At 30.8% G+C, this 23,265-nt stretch overlaps 1 protein-coding gene and 1 pseudogene across 4 annotated transcripts; both read left to right on the top strand.

Annotated features, from left to right (window-relative positions):
* The first annotated feature begins 3,709 nt into the window (after positions 1-3,709).
* On the top strand, positions 3,710-4,760 carry LOC129317384 (BURP domain protein RD22-like; annotated as a pseudogene).
* A 6,273-nt stretch (positions 4,761-11,033) lies between these two features.
* LOC129318700 (receptor like protein 21-like) lies at positions 11,034-15,528 on the top strand. 4 transcript variants are annotated; one of them, XM_054963610.1, is made up of 5 exons: positions 11,034-11,521; positions 11,822-11,902; positions 12,547-12,657; positions 13,311-13,391; positions 13,485-15,528. In XM_054963610.1, the coding sequence occupies exons 1-5, from the start codon at positions 11,143-11,145 to the stop codon at positions 13,520-13,522; spliced, it is 690 nt and encodes a 229-aa protein (XP_054819585.1). In that variant the 5' UTR covers positions 11,034-11,142; the 3' UTR covers positions 13,523-15,528. The 4 variants fall into 3 exon arrangements, with proteins under 4 accessions (XP_054819585.1, XP_054819582.1, XP_054819583.1 ...); XM_054963608.1 differs by having other exon boundaries at positions 13,311-15,528; XM_054963607.1 differs by having other exon boundaries at positions 11,822-12,657.
* Positions 15,529-23,265: the final 7,737 nt, after the last annotated feature.

Below are 23,265 nucleotides of genomic sequence, written 5' to 3' on the forward strand. Positions count from 1 at the left end.
GCAGTATCCATCATAATCATAATCATTTTTTAGTTTTAATTAATTTTGTGTTAGGAGTACAAACATAATTTTCATTCATATTTCATTTATACCAAACATCGTTTTGATATTTTTATGAATATGATGGCATAAATAGATGATAAGGAACATCTATATTAAGGAGTAAAATGATTGCGAACTTAAGTTATTAAGTAAAGTGTAGGTTTCTGTACAATTAATAAATAATAATAAATGAAATAAATTTTAATTGAAAATTGTTTGAAAATATGCAACACCTCAACAAATTATTATTTATCTAAATAAAATATAAAGTCTAAACAAATATATTAATACTATTCATATGGCAAAAATAATATGATTTATCTTAAGTTTTATGAAAATCTAATACCGTTATATACTTTCAACTGAGGAGAGATTATGAGAAATATTAAGATTTATTTACCATATCTTTTGGCCATAAAATTTGCAATAATCTTTTTCTTGCAAATCAAGCTATAATAAAAATTTGACGTGCTATTAATGATACTTTCTTTTCATTATATACCGTGTGTGCTTGACACCTTGAGTCCTTGACATCTACTTATACCTAACTCATCCTTGCCACTTGAGTCAAGTGGCTATTGTAAGTAACACTTCAATTTACCAAATTAAAAAAAATTCCATTGCAAATATTTATTGATATAATTTTTTCATAGATTTTCTCCCCTTTGTTTCCTCCCAATTTTCAAATGATAGGGAAACTAATCAATGATTTTAGTAGAATAATAATACAAAGTATCAATAATAATCAAATAATTTAGCACAACTATAAGAACATCCTTGTCAAAGCACATAGAAAAACGTTCTTAGAATTAGAGGTGAAACTTATGGGAGTGCTTCCTAAAAAAAAGTGCTCCCTATAAGAAGCACTCCCATAGGTCTTTCCCGCCAGAGTGCTCCATGTATAGGTGCACATAAATTTACAATTAACACATAGACCGGAACGTTTCTCACAAAAATGCTCTAATAGGATAACAACATACTAGTGTGCTTTCACGTGGAAGTTCTCTTGATAGAAAATGAGGGAAATCAAATCCTAGGATTTGCTTATTTGCATTATGCATTTGTAAGGGATACAGGGACCTGTCTATTTTAGTACCTGTTTGGGTCCTGTTTTGAAAAATTGTTTTTATTTTTTAAAAACAAAAAAAATCCAAAAGCTAATGATAATCTGCTGCTAATCCATCACTAAATTAGTGATAGAATTTAGCAACGGAACATTCATCGCTAAATTCTATTATTCCGTCACTAATTCATCATAAATAATTAAGTGATAGAATTTGATGACAAAAAGCCCATCACTTATTTTTAGGATACCTTATTCTATTTTTTTGACAGAATTTGCTATAGAAAATTTTGCCACAAATATTTCTCCCATAATTCCATTGCAAACTATTTTTAATTTTATTTATTATTTATAATATATGTTAATAATTTATTGAATAATTTCTTGTTATGATTTAAACATTTTATTATTTTAATTATTCATATATTATAATAATAATAATTTAAATTGTATACTCAATTATTTTATTTAAAAAATAAAAAATATTATTCAAGAAAGAATTTAAAAATAAAATATTATATATTATATAGATATGAATGATAATATAATATATAATGATAATAAAATATTTTTCAATTAATATCAAATTACCTATAAAATAATTTATAAATAAAATAATAGAAATAATTATTATATATAAATAATTTTACCATATAAATAAATTTAATTTTAAATAAATAAGTAAATTTAAATAATTTATTTATTAACATGTTTATGTAGTTAAATCTTATATATTTAATTTATTAATTAAGACCGAATGTCCTTTCAACTCACTAGCAATAAGATAAAAAAAGGTATTAGAGAGTGTGGGATTGTGAATTCAAACTTGGCTAGACACAATTAAAAGTATAATATATGACGTGGCCATGACGTGGTAGTGAGGCAGCACTGGTCCACTGGTGATAAGCGATGGTGAAGTGACACTGATCCACTGGGTGATGCAGGCAATGATGGTTTGGTGAGTTTAAAAATTTTCTATAGATCAGCGACATGATAAGTCTATAAAAACCTAAGAAGGGTAAATTGGAAAATTTAATTTTGATAGACAATGAGTGAATTAAATGAGATAGAGAAGGAACAATATCACCAAAAAATTAAGAGGAGAGAGAAGCTTGCACAAGTGTTTATCCTTGTTAACTTCAATCACTTGAAGCCATGTCCATTCTCTAAGTTACACTTGAGATTTTTCACCACTTACTCTACCAACAATCCAAGCTCTTAGTTGTTCCAAATAAATCTCAGTCTAGAGGTGTATATCACTCCCTCTTATAAAGGTGATGATATAACCCACTTAAATTCTTTGATGAGTTTAAGTCCTCTATTTTAAAAATGAAAACTAGGGATGAAGTAAGGAGTTAGCTACCATTTAACGGTAAAGGATAAATTAACATTGTGCCAAATTTAAGTTTAGGATACTGAATGGTTGTGCAATTCGAGTGTAAAAATAACTTTAACCCCTATTGCAATTCTTTTTCTCTTTTGGGTCTTAATCGACTTCTACAAGAATATAATATGTAAGATGGTCCAAAAACTTTGGAACCACACCATGGAGTCCAAGCATTTCGTCAGGCGGGGCCCAAAGGGTGGCCCAAAATATGATTCACTGGTCCTCACCCTTTCTCTCTTGTCGCGGGCCGAAACCTATTGTGAGTAGTGAGAAGAATTGTAGTGCAAATTTTATTTAAAATAGTTTCTTGCAATTTGAAAGGAACCCTTTTATGATTATTTTATGTGACTCCCCGTAAATTAAAAAATTTCTCACATTATTTATAATTTATGGGATTTCTCTTAAACTTTTTTTCATGTATAGATGAATTTTAACCAACATTCAATATGAAAATAATAATTAATAAATATTATTTATGATATATTAGTAAACTCTTTTATTTTTAAATGTTTGTATAAATATTTTTGCTTATTCTTTTTCATCATGAAATATTGATTTTTGTTTTCATGAACAAAAAATGCATACACATGTTGATCCTGGGGAAAATATCTAGCTGAATGATTTAAATATTATCAGTCAAATAATATTTCTATTTTAAAAATTGTAGACCATTCTATATGATCGATGCTATCCAAATCGTCAGGATATTTATGAACATGGCCGCCGAATTGACATCCAGGCTGAATCCCATCTAATGAGCATTTCCCCCCTCTTTATATGCTTCCTCTCAGTTCGTCTTTATTATCATCGATCCATTTCACTTGCAATTCTCCAATAATGAAGTTTTCACTCCTACTAATCGTTGTATATATTATATCTTAACAACCTTTCCTGTTATCATCTTTTTGGGTCCTATTAAACTTATTTTCACTACATATTGATATGTTACAAATGCAATAATTTCAGGTTGCACTGGGGGCAACACATGCTGCTTTGCCTCCTGAACTTTATTGGAAGTCCATGCTTCCCGCCACTTCCATGCCTAAATTCATCACAGAGCTCCTCCACCCAGCAGGTTACTATTAGCATATTTTGGGACTTAGTTGTCATGGCTTGTATGCAGGATGAATTTTATAATTATTCATTACGTTCCTTTAATAAGTGCTTTAAGTTATTGTTGTTAAGCCAGGGGGTGACACAACCATCCATGTTAGAGTAACAGTACTCTTCGCCAGCCAAATTACATTTATGCTGCTAACTCCGACAACGAAGAACTCCATAATATCCCAAACACAACTCTCTTCTTCTTGGAAGAGGACATGAAGCCTGGTCACAAGATGAACATCCACTTCATGGCAAAGCTCCAACCAGTCCTCCTTGCTGCCTCGTGAAGTGGTCAAATCTGTTCCCTTTTCTTCAAGCAAGGTACGTGCGTATAATACGAAGGATTCATTATTAACCACGAGCCTGGGGTGAATCTTCATCGCACATGTAATTGATGTAATTATACGATTCATTTGTAGCAGATGTCTCAGATATTAAAAGAGTTTGCTGTGAAGCCTGGTCAACAGAAGCCAAGGTTTTGAAGGAAACAATAGAATTGTGTGAGAAGCCAGGGGTTAAAGGAGAGGAGAATACTTGTGCGACGTCGTTGGAATCCATGGTTGATTTCATCACTTTGAAGCTTGGGAAGAATGTGGAAGCTTTGTCTACAGAGATTGATGATGAAGGAGACAAAGAACCAAGAATACACAATAAAGCAAGGAGCGAAAAAGGTAGGAGAGGCAAAGGTGGTGGTGTGCCACAAGCTCAACTACGTCTATGCTTTGTTTTATTGCACGAAACGGAGACCACAATTGCCTATAGGGTGCCTTTGGTAGGGGCTGATGGGAGTAAAGTGAAAGCACTGTCTCTCTGTCACAGAGACACATCAGAGTGGAACCCGAAGCATTTGGCCTTCCAAGTGCTAAAGGTGAAGCCGGGGAGTGTTTCTGTGTGTCACTTCCTTTCTGAAGACAACGTTGTGTGGGTTCTCCCCCATAAATAATTCAATGATCTAACTAGAAAGGAATAAGTAGAGTAGTGGCTAATAATCTCTTCTCATCTATGAACCATATTGTGACTAAGAATCCACATGCCTCTCTTAAATACATCATCTTTGTGCGTATAACATGAGAGCTCTTCGTATTTATATTCGCACACGGCTTTGTTTGTTTGTGAATCCTAATGTACAATACTCTTACCCTACTTATCGCCTGGTCCTTAATAAAATCTCCACCCTCCCGTCCTAATCAAATTTCTACTCTATGCTTGACCACACCTGAATAAGAGAGCAAGTACATCTTTTTTGTGTTCTAATGTATGATCCTTCTGTTAAATATCATCACTATTTTAAATGGCCCATTAAACACAATAAAAAATAATAAAATAAAAATACAACTTGCATGTGAGATAAAAAAGTAGAAATATATTTTTTAGCCTTGATTACGACAAAGTTAGAGAAAATTTTATATTTACCAGGATTTATGGGCTCAGAAATAGGGTAAGGGAATAAGTTTGATGGCTTTAAAAATATTAATCTCCTTATGTCAAACTTCTTAAAAAATTCAAAGTTATGCTCCAAAACTTCAAAGTTTTCTGTCTTGAACTTCAGCACCTTCTGAGTTGTTTTTGGATTTATTTAATTTTTTCTCTCGTACTATTTCGTTCAAACTTTCTAAGTTTTACTTAAATAATTCAAAGTTTCATTGTTTCTGGTTCATATTCTTTCAAAACTTGAATTTTTGGATTGTCTCCCAACAAGCGCTACATTTAATGCTATAGATAGACATTACTACAAAATCAAGATATGCCTTCTAAGTATGGTAGAAATATTTGTCCTCCTAGATCAAAAGTCACATTTCTATCCAAACTAACATTCATCCTCCTCTTAGAGAGGGTTCTTGTCAATAAGCAAGGGACTTTCTAATTTGACTCCAATATACGAGTGCTTGAATTTTTGTGAGGACTAGTGGGTAGATCTTTAGAATACTTTTATAGCTCCCTCCCTTCTCCTTTGCTAATTTCCTACTCTTTATTTTCTAAAGTATGTAAGAAAGGGTCCTTTGGATGTTTCTCTTCTTCCTGTGTCACATGTATGCTGATAAAGATTTCTCAAAAATAAGGAGATTGATAGCTTTAGTAAATTAAATTCTCTTTTTTTCTCACCTACTTTGAATATTAATTCTCCTTTAGGCACATTAATTAAGGCACCCCCAGTGGCTAATAATAGTGTCCTAATATAGTGAGGACAAATATTGAAGGAATATTTATTATAAGAGACCCAATATCATATTTATTATAAAATCTTCCTAAATGACCCAATATCATATTTATTATAAAAATAATAATAACAAAATATGTAAATATATATATTATCAAATATTTTGCGACAAATTTGTCACGTCTTTGGCATAGAATATATTGTGAAGGAATATTCCGTCCCTCAGCATCCTTCCACAAATATTTTGGGGTAGGAAGGTAGAATTAGATAGAATAGATAAATTGGTTGTACGAACCATCCCAAATATTTGAGACTCCATTTGTCGTCCCCAAATTCCATTGCAATAAATTAAACTTCTATCTATTCAATATATAGGGCACTTCTAACAAAATTACACTTTTAATGAGCTAGTTAATTTTATTTAAAAATTATATATTCTTTTCATTTTTGTCCTTATTAAATAAGGTGTCTCAAATAGAAAACCTTATTAATTACACCTCTTATTGATTAATAAGGATATTTTGGAAAAATATCTTATAATATCAAAAGGAAGAAGCATGATGTTAGAAAAAATAAAATGGGAGGATAGGATAGGGTATTAGATGGACATTTAAAAGTTAGGGAAAATGTTTTAAAAGCCAGATAGGACGTTGGACCAGAAAAATCAATAGTTCTTGATTTTTAAAGTCTAATCGTTTAGACCAGTAGTTGGATCAATGATATAATAATTAAATAAAAATAATATTATATATATAATAAATATAAGAAACAAATCTACAGTATGCCTAGTTGTTAATAAAATGACATAACATGACCATGAATTAACAATATTGTAAATTATAATTTTATAACTTGTCAAATATAGGTGAATTGGTTAAATTAAATATGAATAAATTCAAAAATATTTACATTTGCACCTATAATTATCAACATCATTAGAAAAAAAATGGTCTCAAATATATTTCATATTTTATACATGAGAATTGTCCAAAAATAAAGTTGCTTTGAGTAGGAATCTAATCTTTAAATTTTCTAGTCTTTTTTAAAATTTTTAAGCTTTTTTAATATTATGTTTAAAACTGTTTGGTTTTTTGAAAATCAATCTAGTTCTCGATTTAACTTCAATTTCTAGCTTGATAGCAGTTCAACTCTGATTCAATTTAACTCAATCATGAAAATAATTTTTTGATCCAAACTATTAAAATAGTTCACCAACTCTCTTTCTCCTCTAGATTTTTTTATTCTAGAAGCTAAAGAATTTCAACAAAAATCTAGATCCTCTCCTTGCAGCAGAAATGGCAGTGAAAGATTTTTCTGGATATAGAAGAAACAAAGCATAGGCGATGAAAGAGATCATTCTAGATACTAATATTTTAATATTTATGGCAGTGAAAATGGAATGTCCAAGAAGGCTGAGGACTTTCAAGTAGTATAAATAAGGAGCTCTGGTTGAGTATGTGGGTGACCAGAAAGTGTGAGCAACAAAGAGAGAAAGCAGTGTGAGAGTGTGTGCGAAGGGTGAGGTGTGCGTGAGAAAAGAGTGTGTGCAGAGTGACAAGAGAGGAGAGTTATAGTGTAATGGGTGTGTGTTGAAAAGTTAAGAAGGGAGTGTGTAAATTATTGCTAGAAGCAACAATAAAAAGTTTCTTTCCCTTAGTCCTTCCTTCTTGTCCAAGCCTACACCAATTATTTGGTGCTATCCCACTCAATTTTAACACAAATAGAGTTGCTAACATTACGATCGATGATTCGACCATCCAATTCAGTCCATTTGAAACAATGGTTGAGGGTATCAGTGCCTGAAACTTGACCCATTTAGATATACATAAAAAAATTAGTTATAAAATTAATATAATTAATTTTGAATATAATTGATTATGTTAGTGTGGTATAATTGATTTATAATTATAAAATGTTTAATAAGATTAATTTCAGCATAATTGAAAGTAGAATTAAAAATAATGTAAAATCATGGTTTTTGAAAATAATAAAAAAATTAATCATTTGGTCCTTGTAGTTTTCATCTTGTTGCAACTCAGTTCCTGAACTTTAACTTGTTATAACTAGAGTCGGGAATAAGGCTGGGCTTAACAGGCCGCCATTTAAGCCCGTTTTAATAAGGGTTTGGGCTTAAAATTTGGCATTTTTTAGGGTAACCTGGCTTCGAAGCTGGCCCTTTTAAGCCTTAGAAAAACGGGGTCGGGCCCGGCGGCCCTGTGAAGCCCGTTTTACTATTCAAAAAATATTTTTTCACCTCTTTTCATATAATGTACAAACATTGATTTGTATTGTACCAGCAATTGATTGAATTGTTTTGGCCATTTATAGTAATTTTTATATTTTAATCTTGTGATATATTATGGATATATATTTGATAATAAAACAATTTAATTAATAATTATTGTAGGTGATGATGAAGAAGTTGCAGAATAATTAATATGAGCCTCCACCTCCATCTTCACAAGTGGACCTACATTTGAGGGTTTTAATATTTTATTTATGGATGATAATGAGGGAGATTGCTTAGATTATGATTTATGTTTGCTTAATCTTATTGGACTTTTAAAATTTTTGTTCATTTTTAGATTTATGTGAGACTTTGGTTTGATATATGTTAAATTTTAAAATATTCTAAATAAATTTAAATGTTAAATTTTATTCTTATCCGGGCTTATGGGCCCGGCCCTGAGCCTTATGAATAAGGGCCGGGCTTCAATTTTAGAGTAAATTAGGGTAACCGGGCTTTAGGGCCTAGGCCCATATGGGTCAGGCCCGCCCGTTTACCAACTCTAGTTATAACTCAGTCTCTAAAGTTTTGACTCAATTATAAATCATTCCTAAACTTTGCCTCTTGCAATTTAATCCCTGAAGTTTTAACCTCTTAAATATTGGTACCTATATTTTAAAATTATAAAGAAAAAATATTTTAAAATTTTAAAATTTATAATATTTATAAATACTAAAAGGTTTTTAATAATTGAAAATATTAGTAATAAATTTTAAATATTTTTAATCTTTATAATTTTATTTTTTAAAATATAGAGACCAATATTTAAGATGTTAAAATTTTAAGGACTAAATTGCAAAAGGCAAAGTTTAGGAACTGATTTACAACCGAGTCAACACTTCAGAGACTGAGTTATAAGGAGTCAAAGTTCAAGAGTTGAGTTACAACTAAGTTAAAACTATAAGAATCAAATGGTTAATTTTTTCACAATAATATATCCAAACACCTATACATATCTTTGGACAAGATTTTTGTGATAGGATAACTCTTGAAAACAATGTCTTTAGACATGATTTGGTCCAAATTTTCTTCACTGCTTCCAACACCTCACTCAAACAATAATTTAAAAAAAAAAATTCTCACTTTGAGTTTTCCAACACACTCTCAGTCTTTCACAATCAAGTTTGGGAAGACTAATACCCCACCATTTTAATACTCTAACATCTTATCCTCCCAATTTATTTTTTCTAACCTCATATCACTTTGTCACAGGCCCACTCAACCCAATATACAGCAAAGAATCTCTCACCCCTTTCCAGTGACAACCCACGAACACAATTGAAAGCTCTGAAGAACAAGCGATGGACCTCGAACCAGCAATAACCCTCAAACACTTGAAAGAACTCACGAACTGATAGCAATGACGACAAAATTAGTAACATATATAAAATTGTTATACCTTTTCTACAATGGCAACAATTTTCTCATGTTACTTGGAATATGTTGCGCAAAGTGGTAGTCAAAAATTACTGCAAAAAAACTGTTACCAATTTTTATTATAGGCAACCTTTTTTTATTTGTTCCAAAGTAAATTGTTGGCATAGGCTATAAATATTGTAGTGTAATGTTGGGAAACCAAATTTTAATCGTCATTAAGGTGCTTAATTCATTACCAATGTCGTTGTTTGATCCATGGCCTTCAAGCTTTCATTCATTCTCTTCTTTTCCCTTCCTTTGTTCTGCTTCCTTCTATGTTTTTTTTTTGTTTTTTGTTTATCATAACTAAATCTTCCAATTTTTTATTTGTATAGGAGAGATTGAAGTGAAGTAGCTATTAAACATTACTTTAGTTTACTAGAGATATCGACATATTTTTTTAGCTCGATGAAAAAAAATGTTTTTCCTAGAGATTCTTTTAAATAGAAATAGAGAACGAAAAATATTGTTAGAATCCACATCCTTGAGTTGAATACCTCATTCAAGAATTGTTTTTTGATCCAATCTAGAGAATTCAATAAGAAAGGCAAATCCCTAATGATACAGCAGAGCCGGCTCGGTTATTGATAGAGTGAATAAATTTGTCATTTCTTGAAATCTCTCTTCCGATTCAAAATCATGGTGTAAGGTGTATCCCTATTTTGCTCCCTATTTTGTAGGAAGGGTTCATTTATTTTTTTGGAAGTTGTTGCACTCAACCTTTACAGCGAAATAATTCTTAAAAACCAGTGTTTTTAAACATGACTTATACCAAATTTTCATATTTGCTTCCAACATCTCACTCAAACAATAATTTACAAAAATCTCACCTTGACTTTTCCACACCACTCTTAGTCTTTCACAGTCATGTTTGGCCCATGCTTAATCTCACTCCTATAACACCTTATCCACCCAACTTATTTTTTCTAACCTCATGTCACTTCGTCACGGACCCACTTGACTTTTGCCTTGAGCCGTGCTTTACACCAGACACACAGACAACCCAATAGGTAATCAATATGTGCTGCTTTTATTTTTTATCAAAGATGTACTTCTTTTATAATTAATAGAAGATACTTTTACATTTTACAAGCAGAAATTTTTCAAGTACAATAGAAAAAGTGAAACGTCATTTATCAAATTTATGAACGACTCTCCAAAGATCGCAATAAAATGCTTAGGAACCTCATTAATAGTTTAGGGCTAAATAGTATGGACGCCGTTGAGTCTTTGATCATTCACTCCCTCTTAAAATATAGTTTTTGTAATCTCGTGTACATATTCTTTTGAAATTTATATGATACATTCTTCATTCCAAAAATACAAAAATATGAACGACTCAGTCATAGCAAAAATGTCAATATCAATGTACATGCCGGTCGTTTCAAGTTTCTTTAATTTCAAGGGGACCATTATAGATGTGGAACATAGTTAGGGGTGTTCATGCTTGTCTTGGTCCCCGTTGGCCAATTTCATCCCGATCATGTTGAGATGGGCTTATCCTAGCTCAAAAAAAGGAAAATGATATGGGATAAAAATATATTCGCGTGAGATAGGACACGGGAAAAAAATCAATCTCATATTTTTTTTAGGACGGGACATGAGATAGGGTTTTCGTGATCTCATGAACACCCATAATCTTAATCCTCACAGGCTATATAGAATGAGAGTGCGCAGTTGAAGAAATGGCGAGAGATTACAGAATGGGATATTCAGTACGAGAACAAGTGTATTGGTGGGTGGTGGCGATTATTACATTACTAGGACTCAAAGATGGAAGCAAGGCGTGTTTGGAAGAAGAGAGAGAAGCTCTTCTCAAACTGAAAGAAGCTTTCAATTATCCAAACGGCTCGTCTCTTCCTTCTTGGAATAACCTTACCAGTTCTGATTGTTGTAGCTGGCAGGGAATCAGCTGTGACAACTCTACTCGGAGAGTGATAAGCCTTCTTCTGAGCCATATAAGAGCTCAAGAGTTGGAACACATCACGTGGTCATTGAATGTTTCTTATTTTCTCCCTTTCCATCAACTTGAAGCTTTGGATTTGTCTGGGAATTACTTGTCAGGTCTCTGTCTCTCTGATCTCCACTCTCTAACTGTATTTCATGATTAATTTGTTATTCATGTTCATACATATATATATTTAGAACAAAGACCCACACAATATGTCACGCAAACTAGATCTTTTATTTTTCAATTTCTGAAACCCTGATGCTATATCATCAAGTCAGAAAACTGAATTTGAATTAGACTCTCTCCTATTTAATTCTTCTCTTTATTCATCTCAGTTCAAACTTGTACGTTGTTTGATTTACCAGCAATAACATTAAGAGTAACTGCTGATATTTTTGTTGTTATTGGAGCAGGGCTATTTGGCGAAATTAGATTGGACAACTTGCAAACGTTTTATCTGGAAGAAAACATGCTTACGGAAATCCCATTCCTTGGTTCTTAATTATTATTATTTATCAACTTCTTTTTGATACCGTACTTTATTTATTTTCTTGGCTCCTTGGTTTTTTTTTAAATCAATTGATGTTTAGAAAAAATTTGAGAATATCGAGAGTTGAATGAGATGGTGTTTGTACTATAGATATGTGATGGTAACGGTACTGAAGGAAAAGATCATAGAGATTATTATTGAATCATTTAATAACTTGAATTTTGAATCTTGACATCTATATATAAATTAAGTGATAGCAGGAACAATATGTCTAGGGTAGAATAGATTTTAAATAAGAGAATGGAATGAAAAAGGAATATATATATATATATATATATGGCATATGGAAATTAGGAAAGGAGAGGAAAAGATGGGAGAGGATTCTTTCCTCTTCTCTTTTCATTCACTTCTCTTTCTCTTCCTAATTTCTAAACATTAGATCAAAATTTGGGTGGTTCAAAAATTTGAAATTTTATAAATTATTTTATTTTATTTTGTTCTTACTGTATTTTTTAATTGTTCATATTAAAATTTTAACAGCTTGACTTTTACTTTTTTTACATTTTTTATAATTTAATATTTTAATAATAATTTTATATACATTTGTTTAATTTTTTATTTTCAATATTTATATTTCATACTTGACAGATATTTCTCTTTCCTCCCACAATTCGAAGACTTCGGCGTTCTCTTTCAATTCCTCCTTGTGGGCCTTGTCCCTCTTTAACAATAGCCTGAAAGGCTCACTGCCACGGCAAGGTATTTAATTTATAATCTCTCATATGTTTGTCAAATGAAAGTTCTAATATAAATTTGAGTCAAATATAGAAATCAATTGTTATTGGTAAGGATTAATAGCTTCATTGACACTGAGTATGTATTTGATTATTCATAGATAGGCTAATAGCTAACTACAATTATTCTATTGCATAAAACTCTATTGCTCTCTAAATTTTCTTATGAAATATGTTTAATAAACATTTCTCTTTCCTCATTGTTCACTATGTATTCTCTATCTATTTATTAAGCTCATTTGGAAATAAATTTTCTGCATATTTAAGTACGCCTGACTAGATCATATTTATTTTCAGGCTTATAATCGAGTATCTTGTTTTGCTCAAATATTTATTTTTGATAGTTTCTAAATTAAAATTATATTTTTAATTTTTATTTTATATATATATACATATACACATATCAAAAATGTATCATATATTATATTTTTAAAAATGAAAGTATCAAAGTATCGGATATGTATATCCGATGCTGTATCCGTGCATCATAGCCACTGTATTCTTAAGAAAGGTGCTAATCACAAAGTTTAACCTATTGCTTAATTTTTTTTATTTGTTTCATTTGGAGACTCATAAACCAATTAAATGAATTTAATAAAAGAAATTTATATGTTGCAGGAGGCTTATGCAATCTGAAGAATCTGAAACTATTGTCTCTTGGTCGCAACAAGTTTGAAGGACTCCTTCCTTCATGCCTTGGTAACTTGACATCCCTCCGTCAACTTGATCTTCAGTTCAATGGTTTTGAAGGAAACTTCCCTTCCTCACTCATTCATTCTCTAAGTCCCTCAGATTCATTTCATTTGAAGAAAACTATTTCACTGGCATAGCATCGATTTCTTTGTTGGCCAACCACTCCAACCTTCAACTCTTCTCAATTTCGTGCTCTAATAACCCCAATCTCAAGCTTGAAACTGAAAATCCCCCCTTTTTCCCTTCTTTCCAATTAAAGATTTTCAGCGTAGTCAAATGCAATATGAATGAAGCAAGCAATCGCGTAATACCCTCTTTTCTTCTTCATCAATATGACTTGAGACTTCTGCAACTTACTTATTTGAACTTTTCAGCAAGTTTCCCACATTGGCTTTTGACAAACAACACCAAGTTAGATTCTTTTAATGTCGGCCACAACTTCTTGACTGGTCCCTTTGAGCTCAACTCCACCACAAAATTACTTGACATGCAATATTTTGATGCTTCCTCTAACCCTATTAATGATGAAATCCCTCCTCATATTGGCTCTATTTTTCCCAACTTGCTTTCTTTGAACATGTCTTCGAGTTCCTTACAAGGTGGATTTCCAGCTTCACTCGGTGACATGAGGCAGCTGAACTCACTAGACTTATCCAGTAACAATATGTCTGGATATATACCCAAAGAATTTGGGAAGGGCAGCAACGACATGAGGTTTCTAAAGTTGTCAAACAACAACTTAACTGGCCCATGTTTACCCGTTGGTTCAAACTTCACACATTTATTGTCTGTGGATCTAAGCAACAACAACTTTAAAGGAAACGTATCGGATGGGATCATTAAGAGTTTAGAATTAAGAATGCTGGATTTAAGTTCCAACCAACTCTATGGTGGAATGCCTACATGGATTGGAAACTTTAAGCATTTGAGTTACCTCATTTTGTCCCAAAATTCCATGTCAGGTCTAGTACCAGAAAGCTTTTGCAATCTGGTTGAACTTACATACCTAGACCTTTCACAAAACAGATTCAATGGGACTTTACCAAGCTGTCTGAATATGCCATCACTGAGGTACTTGCATTTGCGGGGCAATAATTTTACAGGACCGATTCCTTCTGTTTTCGCCAAATCTCCCATGCTATTAACTTTGGATTTGGCAAAGAACATATTTTCAAGTCAAATTCCCAGGTGGTTAAAGTTGATGTTGAATTTAAGAGTCCTTCTCCTAAAAGGAAACAAGCTTGATGGTTCCATTCCTATGGATATGTGCAGCCTCAAGAACATAAGCATACTGGATCTTTCACACAACATGCTTTCCGGAGGGATACCACATTGCTTGAATAAGATCACATTTAGAAAGCAGGATGTGATGGGAGGAGCCAAAATAGGAAAATTTGTTGTCCCTTGGGCTACAAGAGGCCCATTATTTGACATAAATCATACAAGTGGCGAGCTTTTCCAAGGTGAATATGAAAAAAAGTTTTCATGGTATGAGGAAATAGTGGTGAACTTCATGTCAAAAAGCAGGTACGAATCATATGAAGGAAATATATTAGATTTCATGTCTGGCCTAGATCTCTCGGACAATCAGTTGACAGGTAAAATCCCTTCACAAATTGGATACCTGAATGCTATTCATACATTAAATTTGTCAAACAACTATTTGACTGGGCCTATTCCAGACACGTTTTCTGACCTTAAAGAGATTGAAAGTTTAGATCTTTCATACAACAAATTGATGGGTCATATTCCTTCTCGACTTACACAGTTGTACTCTTTGTCTGTCTTTTCTGTGGCTCACAATAATCTATCTGGTATGGTGCCTGACATGAAAAACCAATTTGCAACTTTTGATCAAAGTTCTTATGAAGGGAATCCTTTTCTTTGTGGCCCACCTCTACAGTACAGTTGTTCGTCTCTTGATGAACCAGTAGGGGGACAAATACAGCCACATCATTCAGCTAAAGATGACTTCCGAGATGCTTTCATATGGAGTTTTGCCGGTGCATTTGTGGTTTTTTTTCTGGGTGTAATTAGCTTTATGAATTTCAACTCTTACTTTTACAATTAATTGCAAATGAAATGAAAAAGTATGTACAAGTTATTTGCCTGGGTTGAATTAAGATGGAAAACCTTTAGTTAATGAATTTTTGATCGCGTAATTGATGGTGAACTCTATAGTGTTACAAATTTACAATGATTGAAGATGGCTAATTCTAAGTCCTTCCATGATCTGAATGGAAATTATAATGAAATATAAAGCCTATTATTAGCCGCAGTCTATGTTTAATAGAATTTATTTGCGCTCATATAATGCAAAAATTTATGTAGCATTAATTGCTTTATTACTTATATGCCATTCTTCTTAATGTCGGAAACCATTTTATTTTTAAAAGTTATGGTATTTAATAGGCATGAAAATGAAAATCAAAATAATTTTTAAACAATTTTAATGATGTAACTAATTTTTCTTGGTTCTTGTGAGTTATAGTTATAAGTGACTTAAGACAGGAGGGAAGCAATAATTTGTGTGTTTCTTCTCAGTTTTCAAAAAGGAGAGGGGGGAGAGAGAGCGTGTTTCTTCTCAGTTTTCACTTGACTTGGAACAATGTTTTGGACGTTGAAGATGTAAAGTAAATATCTAATTGTTTAGCAAGCCAATCAAGATCAACTTTGTAGTCTGTTATTTAATATTTTTATATTGATATAAATCGTTTATTTATTTAATTTACTTACCTCGCTCAATTTTCTCTATTTTACACAAAATATACATGAAGTCACCATAATTTATGCAAATTAACCCCAAAGAAAAATAGGAAGAACCTTTTATGAAACATTTAGATTGAGAAAATTAATTCATTAGTCCTTAGAGTTTTACCTAATTTTTAAGCAGGTCCTTGTAGTTTGCTCCTTTTCATTGGATCCTTATAGTTTCTTTAATTTTAACTATTGATCCTTATGCACATAATCTGTTAATTTATCGTACACGTATGTTAATTTTGCCACATAAATTATAAATTAATAAATAAAGCAAAATTAAAAATATTCTACGTACGTCCTTCTTCCCATCGATCACGTTTGGATTTCAATCCCATTAACGCAATTCATATGCTAAAAATCAAATCTTCAAATCTCAAAATTTCATGGATTTTCAATAAATTGTCAAAAATTAGAAATGCAAATCAAACTCTAATTCTAAAACTAAAAAAATACTGTATCTCGATCTTCTTCTTCATAGACCGGGTGCGCAACGTCATTCTTGGCCTGTCCAATTAGAATGCTCCAAATTATCTAAATAAAATCTTATGTGATATTATTTTAATGATTTTATTCTTATAACAGAATGCGTATTTAAATTTTGCGCTTTCCCTTTATTCTATCATTAATGTTATAATCAATTGATATTTAATAATGTTATATTTTTATTAGATAGATTACAATTGACATGGAACCAATCTATTGCACATTGCAGCCAATCCAGTTTTTCATGAACACACCAAACATATTCAAATTGATTGCCATATTGTTAGTAAGAAAGTTCATGCCAGAGTTCATTTACTTACATTCGAACTTGGAATAAAGTTGCAGATGTTTTTTACTAAAGCTTTACACCCTTCTTCCTTTTGTACTGAAGTTTCCGAGCTGGGTTTGCTTGATTTCCAGGCACCAGCTTGCAGGGAGTAACATAACTGTTAACTAAACTAGTTGTAGTTAACTAGCATTAGTTACCTTAACTTATTTAGTTAGACATATGGTTATTAGTTTGATCTTATCTTGTATGTGTGTATAGACAGATTCATTGATGAAGATAACTTTTCCTTCCTCATTTTATCTTTCCGAGCTTCCCATTGTAAACTGTTTCAGCAAATCAAATTCTAATTCTAAATCCAAATAAAATCAAAATCAACAGATTATAAATGCAAGGCGAAGAATATGGTGAACAAATTCAAATCGGGGTTTCGTTCCGCGTTGGGCGCTCGGCATTGACATTTTATGGCTTCTTCTGTTTTTGATTTAAAATGTATGTCAGATCACTAAAAAAAAAAAAAGTTGGCAAACTCCAATTTTAGCTACTAACAGTTTTTTAGGGTGACCATGTTTGTCTCCATTGAAAGTATGTATACTTTTTGATAGCAATGCTGCTAAAAGTTTATTTTTAGTGGTGAACCTCAAAAATACCAAATGGCATCATTAACAATGTGTTTGGAAGTTTAGGATTGGATGAAAAGAAACAGTCATTAATGAAATTGAATGGAATGTAGTGAGACAGAGTGGAAGTTTAGAAGTTTTATAATGGGAAAAACAGTTTTATATAACCATTGTTTGGAAGCGAGTATAAAATGAATGAAATGCAATGGATTAAATTTTTTTTTTCTTGAATATTAAGAGTTTGGAATTAAGTAAGGTTGGATTTAAGTTCCAACCAACTCTATAATGAAATGCCTGGCTGGATTGGAAACTTAAAGCATTTGAGTTTCCTCATTATGTTCCAAAATTATATGGCGGGTCCAGCAATATTTTTCTCAAAAAAAAAAAAAAACAAAGCAAGAAAGAAAGAAAGCAAGCAAGCTTTTGCAATTTGGTCCAACTTACATACCTGGACCTTTCGTAAACCAGATTCCAAGGCACTTTGCCAAGCTGTCTAAATATGCCATCACTGAGGTACTTGCATTGCAGTTTAATAATTTTACAGGACCCATGTCTTATGTTTTTAGCCAAATCCAAAACAAAAGATATTATATTTTATTTTATTAATATGATAAAATGCTTTGCATGACTAGTTTATATTATATATTTGATGGAAGAAATGTTAAATTTTAAATATTAAATAATTTTCTAATAAAATTTTAAACCAATTTTTTAACTTTTAATTTTATTTTTAAATGAAGATAATTAGTATATATTTATAATATGTATTATATTATCTTAGTTATATATCTTTTACTTTTATTTTCCTCCATTTTTTTTCAAAAATTAATAAATAAATGATTAAATTGTTATCTTCTCCAAAATGGCTAAATGTTTCCCCTTCTTTGCTTAAAAATAAATTTATCTACAATTTCTCAATTATCATAAGAAATTATTTTAATTAAAAAATTAATTTTAACCATATAATTTTGTAAACAGTTATTGTGGAAATTTTGAAATTTTTTATTGAAAACTAATAATTTATAATACAAAATAATTACAAGAATCTCATATATGATATAGCTAAAACCTCTAATCATTATCTATCTCATAAAGGTGGATTGGAACAATTTTTCATATTCTTCTTAATATTCAATTTCATACATATTATCTGGAGTGTTGAGATTTTTTATGTGTTTATTGCATAATCAGTTATAAAAATCTTGTTTAAACTTCTTTATATGATAACAAAATTTTGAATTTGAAGTACCAAATTTTTGAATATTAACAGTTGAATTTGAAGTCACCATGATGGGACAGATAAACCCAATCCAAAGAGCACCTCCATTTCCCTGTTGCACAAACGGCCAATCCACAACACAATTCAAACTTCTTGGGATCCAGTACTTAAAGCCACAAGTCCTTAGTGATTAACCAAGATTTAATTGTAGCAAAAATAAAAAATAAAGAGTACTATAATTACTATCAATATTAACCATAGCTTAGACTTGTTTCCTCATTTGTTGCTTGCCTTCGTTGAATCTTTGATTCAATTTGTTTTACTTTTGCTCAACTTAAGTGATAAATGAAGGTAGAACTTCAGTCATCTATATTAGTGATTAAAGTTGTATTTTGATGTAATAACAATGATAAGAAATAATATTAGTCACTTGACATTTAGTTTTAATTTTGAGATTTTTTTTTAAAAACTTATTTGCAATTTTTAGGATCTTATATGTAATTTTCCCCATTCACTATTGGTCAAATTGACAATCTATTAATGAAAAGGTAACATTGCAAGATTGTTATTAATGCTTAAGGATGACATTATGCCACTGTTATTTTTAGGGTGATCAGTGCACCTTTATTAACCCTTACTTTATGGGTTTAATTTGAATATTTAGTTGTTTATGGTAGATCTTTGGCAATTTTTCTATTATTTTCTCCATTACTGTAAGATATTTGGGCCATCATTTTTCCCCTTAAATTGTATAAATACAACTCTTATATTAGATTCACTTTCTTTCGTTGTTAAAAAACGTCTCTTTTATTTCTATTATAAATATAAATTAGACGCATCTTAGAGAATCAAATTTGTGCCTACTAGATCGAAGATCGAAATTGCTTGCTTTCAGTCTTTCGCTTGGAACATAGTTGTGAGCTCTCGATTACTTAAGTATTCGATGAAACTAGGTATTTCTGACGTAACCTGAATGACTTGGTCTAAAAAGTTTAGAGTGTTTTTGAAATCATTTAGAGGCTTGTTCTTTTTTTCTTTTAAAAAAAAAACTTGAACTACGTTATATTTGAATACTAGCATTATATTCGACTATGAATAATAGTTTGAATTTTGGCTAGCCGATTTAGATTGACTGTCTTCTTAAGCATGGTCACACATTTAACTTAAACAGCTTATACCTATTTCTATTTAAAAAAAATTCAAAGAAAATGATAAATCTAAAACAATTGACTGGACGGTTTAAATTAACTTAAACTAAGTCAGCTTTCTATGAATTAAAATATGCAAAATTTGACATTCCAATTCTGTCAAGCTTTTCTTAGAAAAATGTGAAAAAAATCACAAAAATATGTGGGAATCAAAATTTGATAATTTTCAAGATAGAAAATTTTACAGGGACTAGTTTGTTTGTTGTCTTCCTTGCTTTTTTTGTTTTCAGACCCAATCATTTGCAGAAAATAATTCATTTAATTTTTTTAGTCATATGATTCTCGTTTAATTAATTTTCATCATGGACATCATCTTAGGAAAAAAGCCTCTTTAATTAATTGGAAGAGATGTGTAGAAAATAAAGCATATCACTATGCATATTTCCAAGTCTGAGTGGAGAGAAAAATTTTAGTCTTTATCTATTGAGTTAGATGCTTTCATATTCAACTTCCAAGTCATTTTAGAAAACAATGCATTTACTTTTTTGACAAAAATCTTGCATTTACTTTCCAATTTTGAAACTTTTACAAAATAGAATTATATATTTAACTTTGTTATTTTCCACGTCATTTGTCGTTTTTTTAAATAAGGAATCGCAAGCCTAACCTATTATATAACTACTAAAATTTAAAGATAGTGAAAAAATCTATTAAATAATAGAGAAAGCGCGACATGATTACTTATGTATTTTATTTATTGATGTATCATTTTGCCACCTGTAATGAATCATCCATTAAAGCTGGTTTAGTCTTAAAGAATGCTTTTCAGTATCACATTCACGTCCAATTCAAATATATACATTTAACAAGTCTAATATTTCAATATGCAATCCTATCTTAAATGGTAGACATATTGTTTGGGCTAACCACGAACACATATTTTGGCTAAAAGAAAAAAAGAACGAAGTTATCTCCAAAAAAATATATTCTATCTTTGACACTACATAGTACACATTGCTTCAATCTAATAATCTCCATTTCCATTTTTTTTTTGAATTCATTAGAAAAGAATATTCAGCAATATATACAGATAAGAGAGAGAGAGAGAGAGAGAGAGAGAGAGAGTTAATAGGCCACATATATACAGATAAGAGAGAGAGAGAGAGAGAGAGAGAGAGAGTTAATAGGCCACATTCTAGCTAGGAAGGGTTCCTAGTTATCCATTTCAAAAATTTAGTTGTGGGAAAACATATATATACAACATTTACAAAACCAAGGAAAGGGATCCAGCACAATATCCAACACAATATTACATTATCTAACAAATTATATTTCTTCTGATTTTAATTTCTTGGGTAGGGCCATTTCCATTTAATTTGAATAGATGGATCTGTTTAGAAAATTGTTACCATGTGTTTTTTTATGGATGATTAAATAAAGAATATGTCTTTTGATTGAAGAAATAAAATGGAGTCAGAATACTTCAATTCCTGCTAGAAAATGAGGGAATCCAAATCCCAGGGTTTGCTTATTTTCATTATGATTTGTAAAGGATACAGGGACCAGTCTACTTTAATGTTCATTACTCTTTCATGATGATGGACCATGTCACTTATTTGTAAAAAAAAAAAAAAGATGTATTGCTTCATTTGTACAAATAATATATTATTTTTATCATGTGGGATTCTTTTAATACATTTTCGTGTAAATCAAATCACAAGGGTTCTTACTTTTTTTAAAAAAAGACAGGACTGGTTCTTTTCGTAGTCTTCCTTTTTTTTTTTGTTGGACCAATTCATTTGTAGAAAATAATGCATTTTATTTTTGTAGTCATCTGAGGATCCTTTCATTCATTTTCATCATGCACATCACATCACAAGAAACAGCCTCTGTAGTTATTGGGAGACTTGATGAGTAGGAAAATAAAGCACTCACTTTGCGAATTTTTCTTTGGAGGCAAATCTTCAGTGTTCATCTTCGGAACTAAGTGCTTTTCTATCCAATTTCCCAAGTCATTTTAGAAAATATTCAAAATAATGTATTATATCTTTGGTAAAATGATAATTAGAGATCCTATAAGAATATTTATTATTATTATAGACCATAAATTGTTGAAATTTTAATAACAGATCATGAACCTTACGTGCAATAAAATATCTTTTATTAATTAGTTTATGATTCACAGCATACTATTGTAAATTTCCAAATAATGCTACAAAATATTTCCCAAGTATCTTTTGCTGATTTTTCAATCAATTCATCTATATATTAATAGATAAAAAAAAAAGTGATTGACTTGCAATTCATATTTGACTCTCACAAATTTTTAATTAGTGTTACAAATAATATCAAATGTATTTTATTAATTTTTCATGTGGTTTATGATATGAATGTAAATAGTAAAAAATTATGATTTACAACTGACTCTTATAAATTTTCAACTGACATTACAATATCTCAAGTGCATTTTGATGATGTTCGAAACTCCCAACTAACTATTCCCATTGATTTTAATTGCTTGTAAGGACCATGGTCTATTATTGAAATTTGAATAATTCATAATTATAATTGTAATTAATATTTTTATAGGGTCTCCAATGGTTACTTTCCCTTTATCTTTTGGCCACCAGTAACGTACGAACAATCCATTATGACTAGTTTGGTCTTAAATAGTGCTTTCAAGTTTTTCTAAAAAGTCGCAATTCTTTTAGTTAAAAATATCATGTTTCTTTAATATTTTAAATGATAATTATATCATCACAGAAATAGACAAATAATTAAACTTACTAGAAATTACATGACCGATGTGTTTTTGGAAAATAATAGATGTATGAGATATCCCAACGAAGTTTCTTAAGATGGATTTAAGCTCTGTAATTATTCCAAAGTCATCTATATTCAGTATGAATCCTTTAAAAAATCAGTTTAAAATAATACAATTTACATTTAATTCCATAATTCTTTTTAGTAGTAATTAGGGAACTTATTGAAATTTGGATATTCCAAGTACTGCAACTAAAAAAATTTCCTTTAAAATTATCGTCAATACTAAAATTAGATCTAGGAGCCTCATTGCCTAAAATACCAAAACTGAATGATCATTGAATATGTGTTGGAAATTGTTGGGGAACACATAAGATCATATCTCTTAATGTTCATGTAAGCAATATCTTGGATAATCCAATTTTTGAAGGTGTTTAATGACCACTTGATGTATTCCAACTCTTGAGCTCTTAAATATTTCAAAAGAAGGCTTATCACTCTCTATGTGGAGATTGTCACAACTAATTAACACCCCGCTCCCAACTGCAGCAATCAGAACTGATAAGGTTATGCCAAGAAGAAAGAGAAGAACCGTTTGGGT

The sequence above is a fragment of the Prosopis cineraria genome, unplaced genomic scaffold (assembly GCF_029017545.1).
Source record: "Prosopis cineraria cultivar Desert tree isolate PC_DT_omini unplaced genomic scaffold, ASM2901754v1 PC8, whole genome shotgun sequence".
Lineage (NCBI taxonomy): Eukaryota > Viridiplantae > Streptophyta > Magnoliopsida > Fabales > Fabaceae > Prosopis > Prosopis cineraria.

Bases quoted from the DNA above. Each gene is read 5' to 3' on its own strand.
- LOC129318700 (XM_054963607.1), top strand. From the start codon at position 13,669: ATGAATGAAGCAAGCAATCGCGTAATACCCTCTTTTCTTCTTCATCAA.